Source organism: Thamnophis sirtalis, unplaced genomic scaffold (assembly GCF_051295495.1).
Source record: "Thamnophis sirtalis isolate CommonGarterSnake01/CBP01778 unplaced genomic scaffold, rThaSir2_p1.2 scaffold_3, whole genome shotgun sequence".
NCBI lineage: Eukaryota > Metazoa > Chordata > Lepidosauria > Squamata > Natricidae > Thamnophis > Thamnophis sirtalis.
In genome coordinates this window covers 22,667,173-22,693,350 of record NW_028261383.1, presented here as the reverse complement: position 1 = coordinate 22,693,350, position 26,178 = coordinate 22,667,173, and the positions used below count along the sequence as shown (strand labels likewise).

At 42.1% G+C, this 26,178-nt stretch overlaps 2 protein-coding genes across 2 annotated transcripts in view; one reads left to right on the top strand and one right to left on the bottom strand.

The window, feature by feature from the left end:
• LOC106551554 (uncharacterized) overlaps positions 1-26,178 on the bottom strand; it is a 56,764-nt gene that overhangs the window by 7,172 nt on the left and 23,414 nt on the right.
• On the top strand, positions 1,866-15,141 carry LOC148047566 (uncharacterized). The gene is made up of 3 exons (XM_087708386.1): positions 1,866-1,945; positions 4,175-5,812; positions 13,003-15,141. Exons 2-3 carry the CDS (start codon positions 4,881-4,883, stop codon positions 14,879-14,881), a joined length of 2,811 nt encoding a protein of 936 aa, XP_087564512.1. The 5' UTR covers positions 1,866-1,945; positions 4,175-4,880; the 3' UTR covers positions 14,882-15,141.

The following is a 26,178-nucleotide window of genomic DNA, read 5'->3' as shown; positions in this document are numbered from 1 at the left end:
ACTTCAGTAAGGCATTTGATAAAGTAGACCATAACCTACTACTAGATAAAGTAGAAAAATGTGGGTTAGACAGCATCACCACCAGATGGATTTGTAACTGGCTGACCATCCGCACTCAACGTGAAGTCCTCAATGGAACTGCATCTACATGGAGGGAAGTATGCAGTGGAGTACCCCAAGGCTCTGTTTTAGGCCCAGTACTCTTCAACATCTTCATCAATGATTTGGATGAGGGGATAAATGGGGAACTCATCAAATTTGCAGATGACACCAAGCTGGCAGGAATAGCCAACACTCCAGAAGATAGGCTTAAGATACAGAAGGATCATGACAAACTTGAACATTGGGCACTATCTAACAAAATGAAATTAAGTTGTGAAACAAGTAAGGTTCAACATTTAGGCAAGAAAAATGAAATGCACAGGTACAGTATAGGTGGTACCTTGCTCAACAGTAGTAACTGTGAAAGGGATCTTGGAGTCCTAGTGGACAACCATTTAAATATGAGCCAGCAGTGTGCAGCAGCTGCCAAAAAAGCCAACACAGTTCTAGGCTGCATAAACAGAGGGATATCATCAAGATCACGTGAAGTGTTAATACCACTTTATAATGCCTTGGTAAGGCCACACTTGGAATACTGCATTCAGTTTTGGTTGCCACAATGTAGAAAAGATGTGGAGACTCTAGAATGAGTGCAGAGAAGAGCAACAAAGATGATTAGGGGACTGGAGACTAAAACATATGAAGAACGGTTGCAGGAACTGGATATGTCTAGTTTAATAGAAAGAAAGACTAGGGGAGACATGATAGCAGTGTTCCAATATCTCAGGGGTTGCCACAAAGAAGAGGGAGTCAACCTATTCTCTGGGGCACCTGAGTGTAGAACAAGAAGCAATGGGTGGAAACTAATCAAGGAGAGAAGCAACTTAGAACTGAGGAGAAATTTCCTGACAGTGAGAACAATTAATCAGTGGAACAGCTTGCCTCCAGAAGTTGTGAATGCCCCAACACTGGAAGTCTTTAAGAAGATGTTGGATAGCCATTTGTCTGAAATGGTATAGGGTTTCCTGCCTAGGCAGGGGGTTGGTCTAGAAGACTTCCAAGGTCCCTTCCAACTCTGCTATTGTATTGTATTGTATTGTATTGTATTGTATTGTATTGTATTGTATTGTATTGCATTGCATTGCATTGCATTGCATTGCATTGCATTGCATTGCATACCAAATATAGATGATCACTCCCTCTCTCTTAGAGCCCCAATTTCTAGGCTGCATACTTTTTCTCTCTGTGTGGTCTAATGGAGACTTCCATGCAGGCCAGTTTACAGAGGAACTTAGCATTTAGCAGATATAAAATTCCCTCCCTCAAGAATGAACATGGCATGCCGGGTGCTCTTGGATGCAGCCCTGGTCAGTTGAATTGAAGCTGGCTCACCTGGAGCATCTCTCTTGATGATGCTGCCATGTAATAAATCTTTGGCAGCCACAAGAAGTCAGTCATGACGTTTTAGGATGTAGAGAAGTTTTGATCTCCAGTGAGAGACACCCCCAAGAAAGCTGATTCTGTAATTAACTTTTAGGTCTGAGCATATCGCTAATCTTCGTAAGGCTAAGTAGCATCGCATTTCACTATTTCACTTGGCTCGGTTGCTAGAAGTCAAAACCGACTTGATAGCATTTGATCAGTGAAAACATCTTACAAACGCTTTAGGTCGTAGAGACGGGACAAGCGTGTTTTTCCGCCTGCTATCTGGAGATGGCGATCAGGTAGTCAACGTCTGTGCCTGAGAAGTGCATAAAAGGTAATAAAGGAGTTAAAACCATCGAGTACCCTATTGCTAGAAAGGATAGGAGAAGCGTAAAGAACTTCGGGATCACTCATGGGAGGAGAGTGTTGTGCAGAGCGGCTTTTCTGCTCTTCCCATGGTCGAAGCAGCAGCTGGAAGGTGAGTTGAGGGCGGGTGGGAGGAGAGTCCTGGAAGCAGAGAAGCAACTGGGCTGAAGCATCTCAGCTGCTGCTGCTGCAGGTTCCTTCCCTCCCCGAATTTAAGCCCACTGGGGCTGCACGCTGTGAAACTGGTGGCTGCAATTTTCCTTCTGCTGGGAAGATTGGAAAAGTCTCTTCCGAGTGAAGGTGGATTCTTTGGGAATGGCTTCCCTCCAGAGGTTGTGGGGGCCCCCATCACTGGAGGGTTTGTGACAGAGCTGGGAGGGACCTTGCAGGTCTTCTATTCCGACGCCCTGATCAAGCAGGAGACCCAACATCATTTCAGACAAATGGCTGTTTACTCTCTGTTTAAAAGCCACCAGTGATGGAGCTTGCTCCTTAGTTCTAGGCTGCTTCTTTCCTTGATTAGTTTCCATCCAGTTTCTTTTTTGTCAATTTTATTTATTTATTTATTTTTAAATTTAACAGACAAAATCATCCTCCATTACATAATTGTAGAAAGTGTGTCAATTGGTTACAAAAAGTTTTCGTGCATCCCTTCCACTGTCATCACCTCTGATTCATATCAAATTATCTATTTTACATATATTATTTACACATATATTCACATATATTTTTATATATTGCTATCATCATACCTCATCCTTCATATGACTATAGTTGTTTTAACGTCCCTTTATAACAAACATTCCAAAATTTAAAACAAAACCACATAATGGCATTCCCTTATCTATTTTCAATATCATCCAATCACATTATACCTTTATAACACATTCAAAATAAAAAAATAATTATGTTTAATAACAAAATTTTTAAAACTCTTTTCTTAATCATTATTTACAATTTACATCCAATTTCCCTTTTATCCAGTCAATACAAATTATTACATTATTATCATTATCAGTCATTTAGTTTGACTAAGTTTAACTTACTTTTCCCCTTTTTTCACCATTTAAATTTTTTACCAAATTTCCTCTTATCAAACCAATTATATATATGTGTGTGTGTGTGTGTGTGTGTACATACATATATATATACATACATACACACACACACATTGTTATCTTTATCAATTATTTAACTAACTTTATCCATTAACACTACATTTTTAACATAATGCTCTTATCAAGCCAATACATAGTTTCCATCCAGTTCCTTGTCCTACCTTCAGGGGCTTTGGAAGAATAGGTTGACCCCCTTTTCTTTGTGGCAACTCCTCAAGTATTGGAACACTGCTATCATGTCACCCTCTAGTCCTTCCTTTCATATGACAATTCATTTCCAATTCCTGCAGCCTTTCTTTGTATGTTTTAGCCTCCAGCCCCCTAATCATCCCTACTGCTCTTCTCTGCACTCTTTAGTCTTTAAATAGTATTTTTTTAAAAAAATATTATCGCAATCAAAACTGGTTGCAGTAATCCAAGTGTGATCTTACCAAAGCATTATAAATTGGTAGTAGTAATTTATGTGATTTTGATTCTATCCCTCTTTTTAGGCAGACTAGGATTGCATTAGCTTTTTTGTCCATTGCATCACAGTTTATTTAAATGATATTTAGGTGATTGTCCACTAGGACCTCAAGATCCATCTTTCAATTATTGCTATTGAGCCAGGTTGTACCTATTCTGTACATTGCCATTTAGTTTTTCTTGGTTAACTGTAAAACCTATTTTTTTTCTCCATTGAATTTCATTTTGTTGGATAGGGCCCAGTGTTCAAATCTATCAAGATTCTTCTGTATCTTGAGTTTGTCTTTTGGAGTGTTGTCTATTCCTGCCAGCTTAGCGTCATCTCCAAAGTTGATGATTTCCCCTTCTATTCACTCATCAAAATTGTTTATAAAGATACTGAAGGATACGGGGACTAAGATAGAACCTTGGGGTACCTCATTGCTTCCTTCCTTCCATATAGATGTAATTCAGAAGTTGTCAAATGACTGTGACCATTTTTGGATTTTTTTTCAGGTTTGAAAGACATGGATTTTTGACATAAATACATTTGTATGTGTCTGATTGACCCAAATCAACAAGAATATTTCATGATTGAATGGATATTTGAACTTGGATCTTGGTTGTTTTTCCATGTGTCAAATGGATCATGATTAACATTAGAAGCTATTACAGCATTGTGGCATGTTGGCTTTTTTATTCTAACATATACTTTTTTTCACATATTCTACAACAATTTTATAAATAATTAACATTACACTGTTCTTTGAATCTTATAGGCAAAGAATATGGCAATAAGAGCATACTGGACAACTGATAATAACAAGCAATTTTGAAAAAGAAAGAAAATCAAGCCAAAAATCAAAATATTTTCCATTTCCTTCAGAAAGCCACATCGTTCTTCTTTTTCCTGATCAGGTGAGAATAACAGACAGAAAATTAAGAAAGATTTCAAATGGGAATAAGTAGATTATATGGAACTCAAGCATACATTGCATGAAAAGTCAAGGGAGATTATTTTTTCCCAGCAAAAGAGGGAAATATCTGGAAATCAGTGGGGAGGAAAAAGTCTCTTGGAGAGCCACGTCGGGTAGACAGAGATGCAGGCCTCACTTAAACTTAATTTAATCAAAACACTACTAAACAACGGATAACACATATTTTTGACCTCAAGAATAAAAGTGTTGGAAGAGCTCTATAAATGCACCTATTGTGGGAAAAGCACAGATTGCAAATCATAGCTGATTATGTACAAAATACTCCACACAGGAGAAGGCTCCCAATGTGGAAAATATTTTAGTGAGCATGGCAACATGGTGATACATCAGATGACTCACATCACATATGAGTGTCCAGATTGTGTGAAAGTTTCATTGGAAATTCCCACTTCATGAGACAACACACAGGGGTAAAAAACCATTTGAAGGAGAGAAATCCTTTGAATGCCCTATCTGAGGGAATCGTTTCAGTCACAATTACAGCCCGATGAACCACCAGAGGACTCACACAGGAGAGAAACCTTTGGAATGCCCAGATTTTGAAAATGGTTTCAGTCAAAATCCCAACCTGGTGATACACCTGAGAACTTACAAAGGAGAGAAACCCTATGAATGTCTGGATTGTGGAAAAAGTTTCAGTAACAACTCCCACCTTGTTAGACACCAGAGGAATCACACAGGAGAGAAACCCTTTGAATGTCCTGACTGTGGAAAAGCTTTCAGTCAAAATTCCAATCTGGTGATACACCAGAGGACTCACACAGGAGAGAAACACTTTGAATGTCCTGATTGTAGGAAACGTTTCATTAGAAATTCCCATCTCATTAGCCACCAGAGGATTCACAGAGAAGGGATACCCTTTGAATGTCCTGATTGTGGAAAATGTTTCAGTGAGAATTTCAGCCTGGTGAAACACCAGAGAATCCACACAGTAGAAAAACCATTTGAATGTTCGGATTGTAGAAAAAGTTTTAATCATATTTCCCAGCTAGTGATACACAAGAGAACTCACACAGGAGAGAAACCCTTTGAATGTCCTGATTGTGGGAAACGATTCAGTCAGAATTCCAGCCTGGTGACACACAAAAGGATTCATACAAGAGAGAAACCATTTGAATGTCCTGATTGTGGGAAAAGTTTCAATAACAATTCACGCCTGATGACACACCAAAGGATTCATACAGGAGAGAAACTATTTGAATGTCCTGATTGTGGGAAAAATTTCAGTAACTATTACCGCCTGGTGGCACACCAGAGGACTCACTCGAAGGAAAAACCATATATGTGTCCAGATTGTGGGAAAAGTTTTCTTTGGAATTCTCGGCTGGTGAGTCACCAGAGGACTCACACAGGAGAGAAACCGTATGAGTGCCCAGACTGTGGGAAAGATTTCAGTACTAAAGATAGCCTTCTAAATCATATGCTTATACACACAGGGGAGAAACCATTTAAGTGTCCTGAGTGTGAACGGTGCTTCAGGAAACCTGCCAACCTTGTCGCACACAAGAAAATCCACCTGACGCCCAAAGTGATGAGTGTAGAGAAGGCTTGAATTTCATTTCAAATGTCCCATTGTAATTTCAGCTGAGAAATTGACTCTTTGACTACAAAGAATTTGCCTGATTTTTTGTCATCAAATACAGTATGTCATGATAGTAGATAAGAAGGAGGAAAGAAAAAAGTGTTAATTTGATAATGACTTTTTGGCCCTCAGAAGCAAAAACTGCTGGATATTTATTTTTGCAACAATTGTACAATTCTTCAAAACCTTTTTAAGAGTGTTCGTTTTTATCATAATAAATGATAGAAATGCTACATGCAGAGTCCCAGCCTTCTCCCTGGATGTCCTCGATATTTTCAGCCCCAGAATTCCCTAGCCAGCATCTCTTTGGGGTAACAGTAGTCAGGCTAAAGTTAGAGACTGTGGCTCCTTGTATAATGAGAAAACAAGAGGAGAAGAGAAATCGTTTTATCTTTTTCTAACAATGCCAGAAATTCATTGCACCAAGCGTGTCTGCTCAGATTGTGTCAAGAATGAGGAACACAAGTGAAAGAAACCATATCAATACCAAATATATTGGGGGAGTTTCGGGCAGTGACAAAGACTGTTCTGCCCTACAGGTGACCTTCATGGAGAAGAGTTGTAGGAATATTGAGGAGAAAAGGGATTCTGTGTCAGATCCTTATAGATCACCTGTGGCACGCGGAGCCATTTCTTAGGCCATGCGAGGCATTGCCCTGTCAGCTCCAGTTTGGGAATGGAGTTCCGGTTTGTGCATTGGGCCATTTTTTCTCCCTCTGGAGGCTGCAGGGAACAAAAATTTTAAACCTCTTTTCTTAATCATTGTTTACCATTTATATCCAATTTTCCCTTTTATCATGTCAATACAAATTATTGTATTGTATAATAATTACATTATTATCATTATCAGTCATTTAGTTTGACTATGTTTAACTTACTTTTTCCCCTTTTCTCACCATTTAAAAATTTATACCAAATTTCCTCTTATCAAGTGTTAGATTGGGTAATGGATAGGCACACACAGGCTTAACGGTAACAACAGCTCTTTATTGAATACAACAAGTGAGAACAATCCAGCGAAGGTTTGAGTCTGACAGCAGCCCTTTTATAGGGAGCTGTCAGACCCTTCGACCAATAGGATTAAACCTCTGTTCCCGCCGGAACAGAGGACCTTGGTGGAAACCACTGTAGTTATAGTAAATATCTAACACCCCTCCCCTCTTGGTTGGAACAATCCTACTTGTGACATAGTCACGCAGGTAGGCGGGCTTTTGGGTATCTCTGCCTGACCTGCGCAGTTCAGTAGGAGGGGTTTTCTTGGACAGGTCGGACGGACCTGTTTGCTCCGCAGCTCCACTTGGTGGAAGCTCCTGGAAGCCTTCACAGACCACGGCTGGAGCTTCTAGAGCTGGTTCGCTCGGAGCTCACGGCGGGCCTGCAACAAAACCAGATAAGTTTTCCGGTACCCTCGGGCTTGAGCTGGCTGTGGAAGGAGTGAGTGTTTGCTCCATTTGGGTAGGGCTTTGGCTAACTTGTGCAGGAGTTACCTCTGGTTGTCTAAGGAGTTGGAGAGGTGGCCACGGAGTTGGTCAATATGCCTCCTCCATGTCCTACTGTCCTCGAGCTCTAAGAGGTAAGAGCGAGGGTCGATGATTCCTATCACTGTGGCAGGAATCCACAGAGTTCCCCCTGCGTAGTTGTGGGCGTATACCGAATCTCCTACGCTAAATGTCCAAATCTTGCTTGTGGAGTCTGGGGACGATGAGGCAGAATAATTGGGGTGTAGCTGGTCTAAGTGGGACCTTAGCCGGTGACCTATGAGAAGCTTGGAGGGGCTTCTCCCTGTAGTGGCACTGAGTGTGATATGCTGAATTAGTAAATAGTGATCAACACGTGTTTGCCAATCTCCTGGGCCCATCCTAGAGAGGGCCTCTTTTGCAGATCTCACCATTCTCTCCGCCTGACCATTGGAGGCTGGATGGAATGGTGCGACCAGGGCATGCCTGATTCCCTGAGCTGCTAGGAAGGTCTCAAATTGCATGGCCATGAATTGGGGCCCGTAGTCCGAGACCAAGATGTCGGGCAGGCCGTGCGTGGAGAAAAGTTTCCGTAGCACCTTGATGACCCCTTCTGCCATAGTGGAGGTCATCAGGACTACCTCTAACCATTTCAAGTAGGCGTCCATAACTACAAGAAATGTCTGGCCATGAACTGGGCCAGCAAAGTCAACATGCACCCCAGACCATGGTGCTTGAGGTCACTCCCACTCTTTAGCGGGTGCCTCTGGGGGAGCTGGTCTGGACTCCTGGCACGGTGTGCAGGTAGCCACCCACTCTTCGATCTCCCTGTCCATGTTAGGCCACCACACATAACTCCTAGCCAAAGACTTCATCCTGACAATTCCAGGATACCTTACATGTAAAGCCTCTAATACTGCAAACATAGTTTCACATTGATGAAGATGTTGAAGAGTACTGGGACTAAAACAGAGCCTTGGGGTACTCCACTGCATACTTCCCTCCATGTAGATGCAGTTCCATTGAGGACTACACGTTGAGTGCGTTTGGTCAGCCAATTATGACTCCATCTGGTGGTGATGTTGCCTAACCCACATTCTTCTACTTTATGTAGTAATAGGCTATGGTCTACCTTGTCAAATGCGTTACTGAAGTCCAAATAAACTATATTGACGGCATTCCTCTGGTCCACTAATTTTGTCACTTTGTCAAAGAATGCAATAAGATTAGTCTGGCATGATCTATTTTTGACAAACACATGTTGGCTTTTGGCTATTACTTTGTTTACTTCTAGATGTTCGCTAATTCGTTGCTTGATTATCTTCTCCAGAATCTTTCCTGGTATTGAGGTCAGGCTGATAGGTCTGTGGTTTCCTGGATCTATTTTTTTTTCCTTTTGTGAAGATGGGAACCACATCAGCTCTTTTCCAGTCCTCTGGCAGTTCCCCAGTGCTCCAGGATCTCTGAAAGATATAGTTCAGTGGTTCTGAGATCTCATCTGCCAGTTCCTTCAGAACCCTGGGGTGTAATCCATCCGGTCCTGGTGATTTGAACTCGTCTAGGGTAGACAAGTGCTCAGTTATCATTTTCTTCCCTATTTCAACTTGTGTTCCTAATCTGATTTTTGTGGTGCTGTTAGAGTAGAATTAGAATGAGAAAGATAAAAGATTCTCAGGTCAAGGGACAAGCCTGGGAGCTCCAAGAACTGGGGAGAGAGAGGGGCAGGGAGACACACAGAGACAGAGCAGACAGAGAGGAGGGAACAGAGAGACATAGACACAAACAGAGATACAGAGAGAGGGGGAGAGAAAGAGAGACAGAGAAATACAGAGAGGATGGGGGAGAGAGGTCAAAAGAGTATTGTGGTTCCCAGTGTTACAACTATATTCTGCCCTAATGACCGGCTGGGTAGGCGTGGCTAAGTGGGTAATTTGATTGGGAGTGAGTAACATTGAATTGGCCATTCCCACCCAGGTTTTGTGGCTCTCGGTGTTTTCTGTTTTTGGGAAACGGGTCCTTCCATTCAACAGCTTCACTGTTACAGCTTCAATCATTTGCCAAGGCAGGTCTTGAAGACTTATCCTGCATGCCCCTGATGTAAAACTGGCTGGAACAATCCTCACCAGCCCCCAAGAGATGTGCACTTTCTGCTTGGCTGTTATGCATCATTCCCCTCTTGGGATGCTTTCCTTTGGTTTCGTTCAAGCAACAGATTGCAGATCACCATCGTTCTGTCTCTACCCTCAAGCGTTTGCAAGAGGGTTTCATGGATTCTGTGCTTCATTTGGTGCCATCAAGTCGTATTCGACTCCCACTGAGCACAGGAATAGCTTTCATCCATAACAATCTATCCTATACCTTTTCCTTTTGGTCTCTCAAGAGGGCACACTCAAGATTAGATTAACAGAACAGTATATAAGTGATTGTATAAAATGAAAATGAAAATGAAATAAATAAAATGTATTATGAAAAGATTAGATTAACAGAGTTGGAAGGAACCTTATAGGTTATCTAGTCCAACCCCCCTCCCTCCCTGCTCAAGCAGGAGACTCTACACGGGGTTGGACTAGATGACCTATACCTGTGATGACGAACCTATGCCACAGGTGGCACATGGAGCCATTTGTCCAGGCACGCAAGGTGTTGCCCTAAAAGCTGGCCAGCTTCCTTTGGCCTTCTTTTGAGGCCATTTTTTGCCAACACTGGAAGTTTTAAAGAAGAGATTGGATAACTATTTGCCTGAAATGGTATAAGGTCCCTTCCAACTCTGTTAATCTAATCTTGAGTGTGCTCTCTTGGGAGACCTGAAGGAAAAGGTATAGGGTAGATTGTCACGGACAAAAGCTATTCCTGTGCTCAGTGGGAGTCGACCACGACTTGATGGCGTCAAAGGAAGATCGAAATCCACGAAAGCCTCTTGCAAACGCGTCAGGGTGGAGATAGGACGATGGTGATTTTCCACCTTTTGTCGCTAGATGGCGATCTACTCACGCCTTAGAAAGCAGAGAATACAGTACAGCAGCGGCATCGCTTGTATTGACATTACACCAGAGGGAGGGAGGCCGAGCTGGAACGAATTGAATGAATAGAGGATTAGATTGCTAGAGAGGAGTACAGAGGGTGTTCCTCTTCCGGCTCATCCACGGAAGGAGGATGGCGTCGGCGGATCCTCTTGTGCCATTTGGAGGGTCGAAGCGGCTCCTAGGAGGTGAGTGGAGGGAAGATCGGAGGAGAAGCGGGGAAAAAGTCGGAACCCTTTGGGTTCCTCCACGGCGTGAAAGCAGCGAAGGGAGAAGAATGAAACCTGCGGGCTGCTGCTGCTGCTGCTGCATATTCTCTCTCTCCCCAAATGGTTTTATCCTTTTGCTCCACGATTTAAAGTTGCTGCCTGTGATTTCCTGCTGGGAGATTTGTCAGATTTAAAGAAATCTTGATATATATTTTCATATTTCTGAGCCACCCGCCTCCCTCACCCTTCACCTAACACTTGTATCCTCGTGGTCTCATTGACATGTCGCTTTCCTGGGCAGCGAGGAATTTCATGGGCAAAAGGGATGTTTGCATCGGATTTGTTCCCCGTTTCATCTGTTAGTGACCCCCACCTTTTCAAAAATAGATTTAAAAAATTGAGCCAATGCACTTCTGAGTCATTTTGCAGACTGAAATGCACATAATTGTTTACATCAATAGATTCTGTATTTCTGTGTCAATAGGAACACACATTTAGTTCATTCAGACAATATTCAGATCCCCTTCACTTCTCTCAATTTTGTTACTCTGCAGCCTGATTTTACACTTGTTGAAATTCATTTTTTTCTCATTCATGTACATTCCTAATGACAAAGTGAAACAACAATTTTAGAAATTTCTATAAATTTATTAAAAACAAAAACACATTGGCATAAGTATTCGTACCCTTCACTCAGTACTTTGTTGAAGCACCTTTGGCAGCGATTACAGCCTCAGGTTTTTTTGGGTAAGATGCAATAAGCTTTGCACCCCTGGGAGATTGGGGGAGTTTACTGCCATTGTACTTGCAAGTCCTCTCAAGCTCAGTCAGGCTGGATGGCAACCATTGATGGAGAGCCATTTTTATGTGCCTCCAGAGATATTCAATAGGGTTGAAGTCAGAACTCTGGCTGGGCCCCTCTAGGACATGCACAGAGTTGTCCCTAAGCCACTCCTTTGTTGTCTTGGCTGTGTCCTTGTCATGTTGAGAAGTGAACCTTCAGTTCTGTGTGCCTGCAGAGAATTTTGGGGAAGAGACACTAGTGTTCACAGGAGGAAGGTTGGTTGAGCAACAAAGAGGCTTCAGTTGTTGGAATAAAATGCCTCATGTAGAGTTTTTGTTTATATTCTATAGACCCAGTTCTGCTTCCTCTAGTTATTCCATTTCCATCTTCCCTTTACAATTTTCAGTTTTTCTTCAAATTCTGTCTATTTAAGGCATATAACTTCTCTGTGTGTTTCCATTTTTGCTTCCATAGTATTCCCTTTCTGTAAAGCCAACAAGCATCGTTTGTAAATTGTCATTGTCATATGACATGCTTACCGATTGGGCTGCTTACTGAGAGATGCCAGTCACAATTGCAGTCAGTAAATGAGCACTATTTGAATTAGGATGTCACCAGAGTGGTTGTGGAAAATATTTTCTGCCTGTACTTGGAGCTGAGGACTTTCATGGGCAAAACTGAACATGAAATCTTGCAGAGGGTTTAGATATCATTTCATCAGGTTAAAAACTCACATCACTAAAGTTAGCTTAGAAGGTTCGACAGTAACCATTTTGGGATAGATTTCAGGCTAAAAACACATGGATTTTCCACATATGTACAGTTATAGCTGCATTTCTATTTCTTTGTGTATGCATATATTTACAATTGTACAAACTATCCCCAGCATTTCCAGATGTATTTGATGATAAGCCTTGGCAATGCTAAGAATTTGTGAGTCACCAAATTAAAAAAGAGAATTTCATGATTGAATGGATATTTGATTGGACACATATATGTCAAATGAATCATAACTAATGTAAGAAGTTATTCTTTATTGTGGCATGTTTGTTTATTTATTGTAATGTTTCTTTTTTTCTTTTTTTCAGATCTTCTGCAACCATTTTATAAACAATTAAAATTACATTTTTCTTTGAATCTTATAGACAGAGAAGATGGCAATAAGAGCACTCTGGAAAACTGAGACTAACAAGCAACATTGGAAAAGAAAGCAAAGCAGATGGAAAACAGATGGAATTAAAACACCATTAAATAAATGATCGCACATATATTTGACCTCAAGAATATCACCAACCTGGTGACAGATCAGAAGATTCACAAAGGAAAGAAACCATATGATTGTCCAGAGTGTGGAAAAAGGTTCAGTCAGAATTCCAGCCTAATGACATACCAGAGGATTCATTCCCAGGACAAACTGTATGAATGTACTGAGTATGGGAAAGGTTTCAGTCATAATTCCAGTCTGGTAACCCTCCAGAGCATTCACACAGGAGAAAATCCATATGAATATCTAGAATGTGAAAAAAGTTTCCATCATAATTCCAGTGTGGTGATACCCCAGAGAATTCACACAAGTGAAAAACCATATGAATGTCCAGAATGTGGGAAATTTTTCAGTCAGAATTCTGGCCTTGTGAAACATCAGAGGATTCACACAGGAGAGAAACCATATGAGTGTCCAGATTGTGGGAAACGTTTCAGTGACAATTCCAACCTTTTGAAACACCAGAGGACTCATACAGGAGAGAAACTGTATGAGTGTCCAGATTGTGGGAAATGTTTCAGTCAGAATACCAATCTTTTGACACACCAGAGGATTCATACAGGAGAAAAACCATATGAATGTCCAGAATGTGGAAAATGTTTCAGTCATAAGTACCAGTTGGTGACACACCAGAGGGACCACACAGGAGATAAATTGTATGAGTGTCCAGATTGTGGGAAAAAGTTCAGTAATAAATCTGGCTTTGTGAAACACCAGAGGACTCACACAGGTGAGAAACCATATGAATGTCAAGATTGTGGGAAAAGTTTCAGTGACAATTCCAACCTTGTGAAACACCAGAGGATTCATACAGGAGAGAAACTGTATGAGTGTCCAGATTGTGGGAAACGTTTCAGTCAGAATACCAATCTTGTGATACACAAGAGGATTCACACAGGAGACAAACCATATGAATGTCTAGAATGTGGACAATGTTTCAGTCATAAGTACCAGCTGGTGACACATCGGAGGGCCCACACAGAAGACAAATCGTATGAGTGTCCAGATTGTGGGAAAAGCTTCAGTAATAATTCTGGCCTTGTGAAACACCAGAGGATTCACACAGGAGACAAACCGTATGAGTGTCCTGAGTGTGGGAAAGGTTTCAGTGACAAGTCCAACCTTGTGAAACACCAAAGGACTCACACGGGAGACAAACCGTATCAGTGTCCAGAGTGTGGGAAAAGTTTCAGTCATAATTACAATTTGGTGACACACCAGAGGACTCACACAGGGGACAAACCGTATGAGTGTCCAGAGTGTGGGAAAAGTTTCAGTAAGAATTCCAGCCTGGTGACACACCAGAGGACTCATTCCCAGGACAAACCATATGAATGTCCAGAGTGTGGGAAAAGTTTCAGTCAGAATTCCAGCCTGGTGACGCACCAGAGGATTCACACAGGAGAAAAACCGTATGAATGTCCAGATTGTGGGAAAAGTTTCAGTCAGAATTCCCACCTTGTGACACACCAGAGGACTCACACAGGGGAGAAACCGTATGAGTGTTCACATTGTAGGAAAAGATTCAGTAATAATTCTGGCCTTGTGAAACACCAGAGAACTCACTCAGGAGAAAAACTGTATGAGTGTCCTGAATGTGGGAAATGTTTCAGTCATAATTCCAGTTTGGTAACACACCAGAGGGTTCACACAGGAGAAAAACCATATGGATGTCCAGTTTGTGGGAAAAGTTTCAGTGACAGTTCCAACCTTATGAAACACCAGAGGACTCATACAGGAGAGAAACTGTATGAGTGTCCAGATTGTGGGAAACGTTTCAGTCAGAATACCAATCTTGTGACACACCAGAGGATTCACACAGGAGAAAAACCGTATGAGTGTCCAGAGTGTGGGAAACGTTTCGGTAGGAATTACCAGCTGGTGACACACCAGCGGACTCACACAGGAGACAACCCGTATGAGTGTGAAGATTGTGGGAAACGTTTCAGTCATTATTCCCAGTTGGTAACACACCAGAGAACTCACACACGGGACAAACAATATGAATGTCCCGATTTTTGGAAAAGTTTCAGTCAGAATTCCAACATTTTGAAACACCAGGGGATTCACACAGGAGAGAAACTCTATGAGTGTCCAGAGTGTGGGAAAAGTTTCAGTAATAATTCCAGCCTGGTGACACACCAGGGAACTCACAGCCTCGATAAAGGCTAGCTACCTGTTTCTGGTGATCAGTAGACCTCTTTGGATACTTCCTTTTACAGAAGTATGGAATTCTTCAAAAAGGCTTTTTTTTTAATGTTGATTATGGAATTACCATATTTTCAGAATATAAGACACACCTTTTTCCCCCATAAAAGAGGGTGAAAATTTGGGTGCGTCTTATACACTGAATGTGTATAAGACGTCCCACCCCTTTGGCCTCTGCCTCCCAGCAATTTACCTCTTTGCAGCAAAAGGGGGCTTGTGGAGGCTTCAATCCCTGCAGCCACAAACAGCTGATGATCGGGAGAAATTGAAAGTGAAACTTATTGTTTCCTTCACAAGGCAAATTGCTGGGAGGCAGAAGCAGATTTTTTTCTTGTGCTAATCAGGCTGTTTGCTGCAAGGAGGTAAGTCAACTTTAAATCCCTATAGAATATTCAAATTATTAGAATTATTTTTTAAACACTGTTTTATTATTATTCTAGACAACAACAAAATGAAGCTTTTTAAAATAAATGCTTGATCCGTAGAGGCCCAGTGCTATTGTTTTAAAAAATGCTATTCTTTTAAATAGGCGAAAATAACTATACTTTGAGAAAACACATCAATTTTAACAGCATCTGTACAAGTATAGTCTGAAATATAACACTACAAACAGTGTATATTGTCTGTACTGTTTATTGCAAGGAGTCAAATTGCTGGGAGGCAGAGGCAGATATTTTTCCCTTGTTTTCCTCCCCAAAATCTAGTTGCATCTTATACTTCGGAGCGCCTTGTATTCTGAAAAATACGATACCTACAATTGGAGTTTCCATCTTGTACTTTGGTGTCCTCCAGATTTTGAGTGCCAGAATTTCCGAGCCACTATAAAAGTAGTCCTTGATATATATGCGTTATGGGGCCTATCAATTATGTTATTATGTTGCATTAAACGAGACTGCCCCCACCCCCTTCTCTCCCTGATAAAGCTGTGCAATGAATGTGTTCGTTATTAAGTGGGGTTGGAGGCATAGCCCAGGCCCAGGTTTGCATTCCAAAGGCTTCCTACCTCAACCCTTTGATCGCTCCAGTTCTTTCCCTATTCCACAGGGTCCCTACAGGCTTTTTCCCACTCTCACTGGGTCACTGTTGTCCTTTGACCTGATTCCCAACCCCAGCAGGCCTCACAGCCTCCTCTTCCTTACCTTTTGAAAATCACTGAATCTTGTTTTGGGGGAAGAGTGCAGATCAAGCATCCCTGGGCCCCATGACTGTTGTGGAAGCAGCCATCGTGTTCATTGTGCCTGAAACTCATCCTTGGGCCATGCAGTGGATTTGTGGAAGAGCTGCCATATTGCCACCTGCCTGAGGGCCAAAATAAGGGCTGTTTCTGTGTCATTGATCTTCAGGAAAGTGAGAATCTACTCTGTTTTCCTATCTTAACACTTGGTAGACTGCCTTAATGGATTGTGGGCGCATTGAAAATGATGACTGCTTCCAGGAGATCTTAAAAACCGTAAGAGTGCGATGGGTGACAGGTGTGCTGGGCGTGGGCACAAAGCCCTGTGAAAAAAAGGAGTGTAAAATTTCACATGTAGAGGCTGTTCTGCCTTGCAGATGAACCTGACGGAGAAGAGCTATAGGAATATTGAGTTGAGGAGGAAAGGGATTGTGGTTTTGATTACAGCATCTCCAGGTTTATTAGCAAACCCTGCTGGGAATTCATTTATTTGGAGGTGCCTGCTTGTTTCCCTTTGATGGCTGCTGCGTGACAGCAGTACTATAATGACGATTTATTTATTGCATCCCCCTTGGTGATGGTGATTTGAGAAAAAAACACTAAACTGGAAAATGTTTCATTTTTAAAAAATGTACTGTGTAAGAGCTCTCAATAACTTTCGACAAGGAAAAAAATGGGTATTGCCAGTGTTACTATGAAAATTAGGGCATGGCAAGATGCTCAGAGTTGCTCCAAACTCTTGAGATGTACAGTCAACAAGTTTACTAATAAAATTTGGAGGTACTTTTTCTGGAGATTTCATGCATACTCCTGCACCATTCGAGGGTCTTCATCTCAAAGTGTGTGGTAGTGGTCAACATATTATTGCTAAGGTTTATAAAATGTAATTGAAATTGAACTTGCAGAATGAGTATGTAAAGCATTGATTCAGTGGGCAGAGAAGTTTGGATGTAATGTAATGCTTGAACAATGGGAGAAAATGTGGAGAAGAGTTCTAAAATTTACATTATAATATAGTTTAAAAGAGAACTTCTGTAAGATAATATACTGTTGTTACAAATTGTCCAGAATGTATAAAGGCACCTAAAATGAATCTTGGAAATGCAAAGAAGAGCTTTTTAGTATTTATGGTGAACATGTGACAAAGCAAAGAAACCTTGGAGTAAGTTACACATCTTACTACAGAAGACTCTTAAAGTGAATATAAAACCAGAGAGTTTTCCTTTAGTTTTAAAGAACTTGAAAAAATTGAACTATGGTGTTTATATATGCTGGCAGCAAGAATATTTTGTGGAAAAATATGGAAGAATATTTTCATTCCCACGGAGGACGAATGGTTGCAAAACCTCATGGAGTTAGCAAGCGACTGCTTTGGTTAAAGAAAAGAACAGGATTCATTTTGTTTCTACAGAGAAACTGCTTTTGGACTTTGTGCGTGAGGTAGAAAAAAAATGAAACTTTGATTTTGGGTTTTTTTCATTAGATACGTTTGTTTATATACAAATGACTAGGATATATTATCATATAAAAGTAAAATATTGAGGTTTTATGTTACTATTCTACTGCACCAAAGGGAGTTTGAAGCTAATGGTTTTTTTTCTTTTCTCCTTTACCCTACACTTTTTTCTCTTCTCCTTTTCTTCCCTTATTTTACCATTATTTTCATTTTTCTTTGACTTCTGCATTTTAGATTTTGATGAATTAATACAATATTTGTATTAAAAACACAAATTCTTAGCATTGTAAAGGGTTATTATGAAATATATCTGGAAGTGCTGGAGATAGATTGTCCAATTGCAGATATATATATACTGCAACCATATATATATACACACATACAGAGAGAATTACAAATACACACAAATATATAAGTGTGGAAAATCCATGTGTTTTCAGCCTGAAAAATGTCTTAACATGGTTACAGTCATTGTAATTTTAGAGATGGGGCTTTAACTGATGAAATGATGCCTAAAGCCTCTGCAAGATTTAAAGTACCAGTTTTGCCCATGGAAGTCTTGAGTTCCAAGTAAGGGCAAAAATACTGTTCACAATCCCTCTGGTGACATTCCAATTGAAGTAGTCCTCACTTACTGACTGCAGTTGGGACTAGCATCTGTCACTAAGCAGCCAGATCATTAAGGATGTCACATGACAGTGCCAACTTACATCTCTTCCGCTGCCATTGTTAAGCAAATCACTGTGGTATGTTAATAGGCAATTTCACATGACTCTGACTTGCAACTTCCTGCCAGCAGCTCCACTGATTTTGCTTGTCAGAAGCCAGCTGGGAAGGTCACAAACGGGATCATGAATGTGGGATTCTGCAATGATCATAAATGTGCACCAGTAGGAAGAACCCAAATTGATGCAACTCCTTTTCCAGCACCTTCATAACCACAGGAACTGCTGAGGTGCAATCAATGAACAGGTGCTAAAGTAAAAAAAGAAAAATCTCTGAAGAGACAGTGGAAAGTTAGTATGATATTGTTGTCAAGGAAACAGACGATCCATACCAGAACAAGAGTTGGAAAGGATCTTAGAGATCAACTCCATGAAGCCAGGGGAAAAGTTCTGGAAAGCAATTTACAGTATCCAATTTTTTTATGCCAATTATTTTCAGAGGTCAGTTATCACTTTCTGTGACCTTCCAGTCAGATTTCAACCAAGCAAAACTCCCAAATTCTTCACAGCCATGGTTTTCCTTTAAATAACGACAGGCTGTCCATTTCCAAGAGTTGGTTACTGAACCTGCCTTAGTTCTTTAGTGCATCCAGGATTTGTGAATCCAAATTGAGGTTAGCCAGTGTGTAATCCAGGCTATTAGTATTTTTAAAGTTACACACAATGAGCCCTGGGACTCCTCCTCATGAGGCCACCAGTGCAACATATCCTGCTTTACTGGGCAACTGGGCAGCATCATTTATGAGTCATAGTCAGGGCTTTGGGGCTTGGAGATCTCTTTTGTGCTCTCTCTTCAAGTGAGGGAATTGCATGAGGGGAATTATCCCCTCCCCTGTGGGATTAGCAGGGAGATAGGACTGCTTGGGCCTTAATGCCACAGAGCAAAAATTAGCCTAGGAGGAGATTTGTGTGGAAGTAGAAGGGGATAACCTCAGTCTAATTCTGAATAGCCTGTCTCTCTGTGTGTGCTTGTCTATGCAGCTGCTTCTAAAATACAGGCAATATAGACATGCTGGACAAATTTCCCTCTCACCAGACAGAAATCTAAGGGGTTCAAAACTTGGGTGTCAACCAGTCCCAAATACAATCCCCCCAGAGTCCATTTAAGTCAGCTGTTCTCAACCTGTGACCCCTTTGGGGGTCGAACAACCTTTTCATAGGAGTCACTAAAACCATTGGAACTCTAAACTTTAGACTCCCCCTCGTTTTCCAGCGGATGGGCTCCGGAGTCATTGCCAGCCGCGCAGAGGGTCGCCACGGCTCCCCGGTTAAAAACATAAGTGTGCGCGCACACCCCATACAATTACAGCCTCGGAGACTTTGTAATAGCAGGAACTTGTTCTCGCTCGCCCGGGCTTCTGCAATAGGTGCCCTCCGAAGCCCTCCGAGGGTACTGCCAGGTACTTTTAAGTGTGAGTGATTAAGTGAGTGAGTGAGACAGACAGATTAGGGGTAGGTTGCTCCCTCTTCTGGTTTGAATGCGAGCGGTTTAGTCGCCCGCCTTCTTTGCTAGTTTGGGCGGGTGGAGAAAGAAGGCATGTAATAGTCGAGGGCGAAGGTGCTCCCCTTCGCCCTTGGTGGCAGGGGTTCCTTTTCACAAGCCTCCTTTCTTTCTCCGCCTGCCCGAATGAGCGAAGGAGGTTCTGGCCCCAAACCGCCCGCTCGCCCGCATTCAAACCAGCCCGCCCCCTCCTGTCTTTCGGCATGGGCTCTCTGGAGGGGGAGGGAGGTTCTTTCCAAAGACTGGCTTCTTTCCTTCCCTCTTGCGGCTGGAAAACAGACATTTTCACAGCGGCTGCAGAAACGCAATCCTGGGAAGTCAGTTCCGGCTCTCCCTGTCCCAAGCATGTCCTGTTGCTGCTAGAGCAGCTTTTGCTGAATCCGGCGCAGCGGCAAGAAGCGGCTGCCAGCGAAGTTCTCGCGGCAAGAGTCCCGCGGATTCAGCAAAAGCGGCTCCAGCAACAACGGGACCAATAGGGGGTGGGAAATCCATGCAGAGGGAGGAAAACACATGCCTTCCCCACCCCCTCCATTGGAAACGAAGCAACTGTCAAGAAAGAAGAGGGCAGCGCACGCCACCTGGGCTTGTGCAGCAGTCGAAGAAAAGGAGCCGAGGGGACCACAGTGTATGTGTGTGTGTGTGTGTGTGTGTGTGTGTGTGAGAGAGAGAGAGAGAAAGAGACAGACAGACAGAGGGACAGGAAGGGAGGGGAGAGAGACACACAGACAGAGAGGGAGGAAGGGAGGGGAGAGACAGAGACACACAGAGAGACAGAGATGGGGGAGGGAGGAGAGAGAGACAGAGAGGGAGGAAGGGAGGGGAGAGATAGAGACACACAGAGAGACAGAGATGGGGAAGGGAGGAGAGATACAGAGAGAATTACAGAGAGGGAGGAAGGGAGGGGAGAGATAGAGACACACAGAGAGACAGAGATGGGGAAGGGAGGAGAGATACAGAGAGAATTACAGAGAGGGAGGAAGGGAGGGGAGAGATAGAGACACACAGAGAGACAGAGATGGGGAAGGGAGGAGAGATACAGAGAGAATTACAGAGAGGGAAGGAGACAAAGAGCCACACAGAGAGAGAGAGACAGACACAGAGAGAGAGAGACAGAGACAGAAAGAGAGAGAAAGAGAAAGAAAGGAAGAATTGGTGGCTGTTTTGTTTTTTCTTTCCTTTTTTTCTTTTTTAATAGAAAGGCACTCTTTCCACCTAGATCCGGGAGCCTGCTCTTAAACTTCCCAGACAATTAGAAATAAATATTTCACAATATATAATTACATATTGTTTTTGTGATTAATCACTATGCTTTAATTATGTTCAATTTATAACAATAAAAATACATTCTGCATATCAGATATTTACATTACGATTCATAACAGTAGCAAAATTCCCATTAGAGTAGCAACGAAAATAATTTTATGGTTGGGGATCACCACAACATGAGGAACCGTATTAAAGGGTCGTGGCATTAGGAAGGTTGAGAACCACTGATTTAAGTGAATACAGCATAAATGAGACAAGAAGAAAATTTTACAATGAATTTCCACCCTCCCCATAGTCTTTCTAGCTGTCTTCTGAAGATTGAAAAGATGTGTCCAGGTGTTTGTAATGTGACTACTATTAGGAGACAACCCAGGAGCAAAACACAGTACACAGAGACTTAGACATTTAACAGTGGTTTATATACAACATATTCAGAAATACATATGGTAGCAAATACCTGACAAGTAATCAATCTTCTTAATCTTATACTGAGAACTTAGCAATAGCTGGTCACAGGGAGAGGAGGAGAGAGACACACCCTCTCTTGCTCTCCTTTATATAGACAGCTTCTTAAAGTGGCAATACTTTGGCTTCTTAAAACAGCAATACCTCTGCTGACTCATCCTCATTTCATCATCTTAATTTACAGTCTTACATTGATTGATCAGCTTTAAATCATCATTACCCTGACACTCCTCCCATTTAAAGCTGAACAACTGATAATCTGAACACTTTAACATAGTCCTTATACTTTTCCACAGATACAGGCTTTGTTAACATATCAGCTGTTATACCTACAAGCTATCTTTTCTTCTGGACTTCAGGCCTGCCACACTTTCTACTGTGGGAAAATGGGAGGGGGGATTATACGGAGTCGGGTGATATGTAGTCATAACAACATTCTTCTTAGAAATACAAGGTCATCATTGTCTCTGCACCTGCCCGAATCTGGATGGGAGGAATCTGTCGTTGTGGCAGTGGAAGATGGACTATGTGATGAACTTGTGGGTGTTGGGGCAGGATCTTGAACTTTCAACTGGGTCGAGAAAACTGGAAGCTTTCAGATTTGGGTTTTCCCAGATGTGCCAACATGACATCTCTAATAAAGTGGAACTTTGAGGAAACACAAGCCTGAGTGTTTTATTTCATTGGGGGTGTTTTTTTGGAACCCTGACACCAGCAATATTACAATCACTAGAACAATGCTGTAATTAGATCAGTTTCTCCAATTGCTGGTTTCAAACAAGGAAAGGTTTGTGACTTGTTAACAATATGCTGGCTTGCCCCAGTGTCCAACAACCAAGTATTCCTGGTGTGTTCAGTTGTTGATGCTACCAGTGAAAATGGCGCTGAAGAACCGTTCCACATTTGCTGAGTAATCCTGTTTCCTTGTCTAACTGCGTCTCTGTTTCTCCTCTCAGGACAGTGCCTCTGGAGATGCTTAGTAGACCCACATGCGTAGCATCGCTTCACAAAGTTCACTTTCTCAGCTGGTCTGCCGCTATCCTTAACCTTTGTAGATGTTGGTCTATGATGAATGCTCTCTCCTTCCTTTCCTGGTCTCCTTTCCAGCTGTTTCTGCTCCTCAAACAATCAACTAGTTAAATATGCATGTTAAATCTTGCTCTTGCATGAACTCTAGACTGATCACAGGAGCATCCTATGAACTGTCCAAGGCACTGAGCACTACAGACATCTTGTATGCCTCAGTAAATGTCATTCTTCTTGCTTCCAATTCAAGGAATGCCCTGCTCATATTCTGCAGATGTGTAGACATACACTGTCCCGGCTTCAGCTGTGCCTTATACAATCTCCTAGTCAGCAACACTTTGCTGCCCGGAGTCTCTCTCATGTACACGCTGTACAATGCCTCCCAGCACTATTTCACAGACTGGAAACCTCTCACGCGTATTAACTGACTGTCTTCCAAGGCAAGAATTATGCTGGCTAATGCCTCTGGTCTCCATCATGCAGGACTGCTGGTGGATTAGTAACAAGCGTCCACAACTCCTCCCTCTGCAGGAACATCTCCATCTTCACATTCCAGGAGAGGTAGTTTGTCTTATTCAGCCAAGACACCATGAAACCTCTTCCCATTATGCCAGTGGCCCCCAAACTTGGCAACTTTAAGACTTGTGGACTTCAACTCCCAGAATTCTCCAGCCAGCTCTCCAGTCACTCTGAGACAGGCTTCTTAAAATGGCAATCCCTGCCCTCCTAAAGCAGCAATACCTCTGCTGACTCCTCATTTCACCATCTTATTGTCTTGTAAATTAGTCTTGTAAAGCTGGCTGGTCAGCTTACCATTACCCTGACAAGATGGTATTTTGACTAGGCTTTTTTAAAGGGGAAGGGAGAGGTCCATTTTCCCCAAGTGCTTTGAAAGGATAAATCACTGTCTAGATCAGGGATCCCCAACCCCTGGTCACTAAATGAAGTGGTTGTAAATCAAAGACTACCGTTACATAATTGGATGTGATAGGATGGATGGCCTCTCCTAGAGATTTCATGTAGATGTTAAACCACATTACTTGCTGAGGGAAATCCGGGCAGTTCCAGCTGCAAGAATGCAGAGGGAAAAATAATATCTCCTATCTAAATGGGTTTGGAAGCAATGTGGGTGGGAGCTTCAAGGTTTTGACCTTTATTTCATTTTTTTATGAATGGGATGAAGCTGACTATTGTTTAAGGCTGCACATACAAACAAGGCCATTATCAACTTTTATGATTCAGCACCTGCCTAATCTTGTGAAGCTAAATAGGGGTAAGCATCACTCTTCAAGCTTCCCTCAGTTGCAAATATAGTTTTGGAGAGTTATCCTGAACCCCCCAAAGAAAAAAACTGGCTGGAATAGTCTTCACTGATCCTCAAGGGAGGTGCGCTTTGTCCCTGCCTGATGGCACATTGTCTTCTCCCCAGGGATGCTTTCCTGGGCTTCCTTCCTGCAAAAGAAGCTACTGACTGACTTGGAGCAACAATGAGGGCATCCCTGTGAGACCCCAAAGGAAGACGAGGGCTAGGCCTATACCGTTCTAGACAAATGACTGTCCAATCTCAAGAACCCCCATTGTTGGAGCACCCACAAGTTCTGGAGGGAAGCCGTTCCACTGGTTGATTGTTCTCACTGTTAGGATGCTTCTCCTTACTTCCGGGTTGCTTCTTTCCTTGTTTAGTTTCCATCAGTTGTTTCATGACCCTCTCTTCTTTGTGGCAGGTCCTCAAATCTTGGAATACTAAAATCACGTCACCCTCCCCCCCCCATTAGTTATTTTCTCTAGACTAGACATATCCACTTCCTGCAACCATCTTTGTGTTTTAGATCCAGTCCACAAATATGTTCATTGCGCTTTCGTTTTATCTCTGTTAGTAAATATTAAGGCCCTCTAATTCCATCCTCTACCTTTTGGATGGCAAAGTTGTCAGGTTAATCAAGCACCTTTAAAAATGAGATGATAAGATGATAGCAGTGTTCCAATATTTGAGGGACTACCACAAGGAACAAGGGATTCAACCTATTTTCCAAAGCAGCAGGTGAGACAAGGAACTATGGATGGAAACTAACTGAAGAGACAAGTACCCTACAGCTAAGGAAAAGTTTCCTGACAGTGAGAACAATTAATCAGTAAAAGGGCTTGCATTCAGTTGCTCGGAGTGCTCCATCAATGGAGGCTTTTAAGAAGAGACTGGACAGCCACTTGTCTGAAATGGTATAGGATCTCCTGTTTGAGCAGAGGATTGGACTGCAAGACCTCTAAGGTCATTTCTCACTCTATTATTCATTTAGATTATCAGGTATTTGTGAAAATGCCTTTCTAAACACCACTACATTTCTGAATAACTCATCTTTTTTCCAATTACTGGAAAATGGTTTCATAATTACGAACATCATTGATTCATAAACTTCAAATGGTCAATAAATGAACTGTTGTAAGTTGAGGACTACTTGAAGCTATTTTCTAAGTTGTCTCTCACAGAATTGCAGGAAGATAGGGTTGGAAGGGACATTGGAAGTCTTCTAATCCAACACCCTGCTCAAGGTCAAACGATTGTCCAGTCTATTGTTGAAAACCTCCAGTGACAGAACACCCACAAACCCAGGAGGCAAGCTATTCCACTGATTGTTCTCAGAGAATTTCTCCTTACTTCTAGATTGGATCTCTCTTTCATGAACTTCCACCCATTACTTCTTGTCCCGTTCTTTGGTGCCATAGAGAATAAGTCAATTCCCTTTTCTTTGTGAGAGACGCTCAATTACTGGAAGACAGCTTTCATGTCCCCCCAATCCTTCACTTCGATAACCTAGACGTTCAACTTTGCCATATAATTTTATTATTAAACTTATTGACTGCACATCTCAGAGTTTGGAACAACTCTTGCTTTGCCCTAATTTTCATAGCAATACTGACAATACCCATTTTTTTCCTTGTCAAAAGCTATTGAGAGTGCTTACACAATACGTTTTCCACTGTACAGTTTTTTTTCTCAAATCATCACCACCAAGGGGGATGCAACAAATACATTGGTATTATGGTGCTGCTGTCACCATAATGAATACCAGGCAGAATGAAAACAATGGCTGCTTCCACAACAGTCATGTGACCCAGGGCTGCATGTCCTGCCCTCTTTCCCCAAAATGAGGTTCAGTGCTCCTCAAAAAGAAGCAAGAGGAGGCTGTGAGGCCTGCTGGGGTCGGAGTCAGGTCTAAGGATTGCAGGGACCCAGTGGGAGTGGGAAAAAGCCTGTAGGGACACTGTGGAAAAGAAAAAGAACTGGGGCGATCAAAGGGTTGACGTAGAGGATGCCTTTGGAACGCAAACCTGGGCGTGGGCTATGCCTCCAACCCTGAGGCAGCCAGGTTTTCGCTTAATAACTCACACATTTATTGAACAGCTTTATCAGGGAGAGAAGGGGGTGGGGGCAGTTAAACAAGCAGTCTCATTTAACAGTGATTGCAAAATAAAATCATAATTGTGATCGCAACATAAAACTGTAATTGATAGATCCCATTACTCTTATATCCAGGACTACTTCTGTGATGGCTGGAAAATTCTGGAACTCAAAAGCTGGAGAATCCCAAGATAGATGGAAACTCAAATTGTGGGAATTTCATAATCAATATAAAAAAATAACACCCAGAA

Excerpts from the sequence above, each read along its gene's own strand:
- LOC148047566 (XM_087708386.1), top strand. The coding sequence starts at position 4,881 with ATGAACCACCAGAGGACTCACACAGGAGAGAAACCTTTGGAATGCCCA. Across the intron at positions 5,813-13,002 it reads AAAGATAGCCTTCTAAATCA|CCAGAGAATTCACACAAGTG; the intron begins TATGCTTATACA and ends TGTGGTGATACC.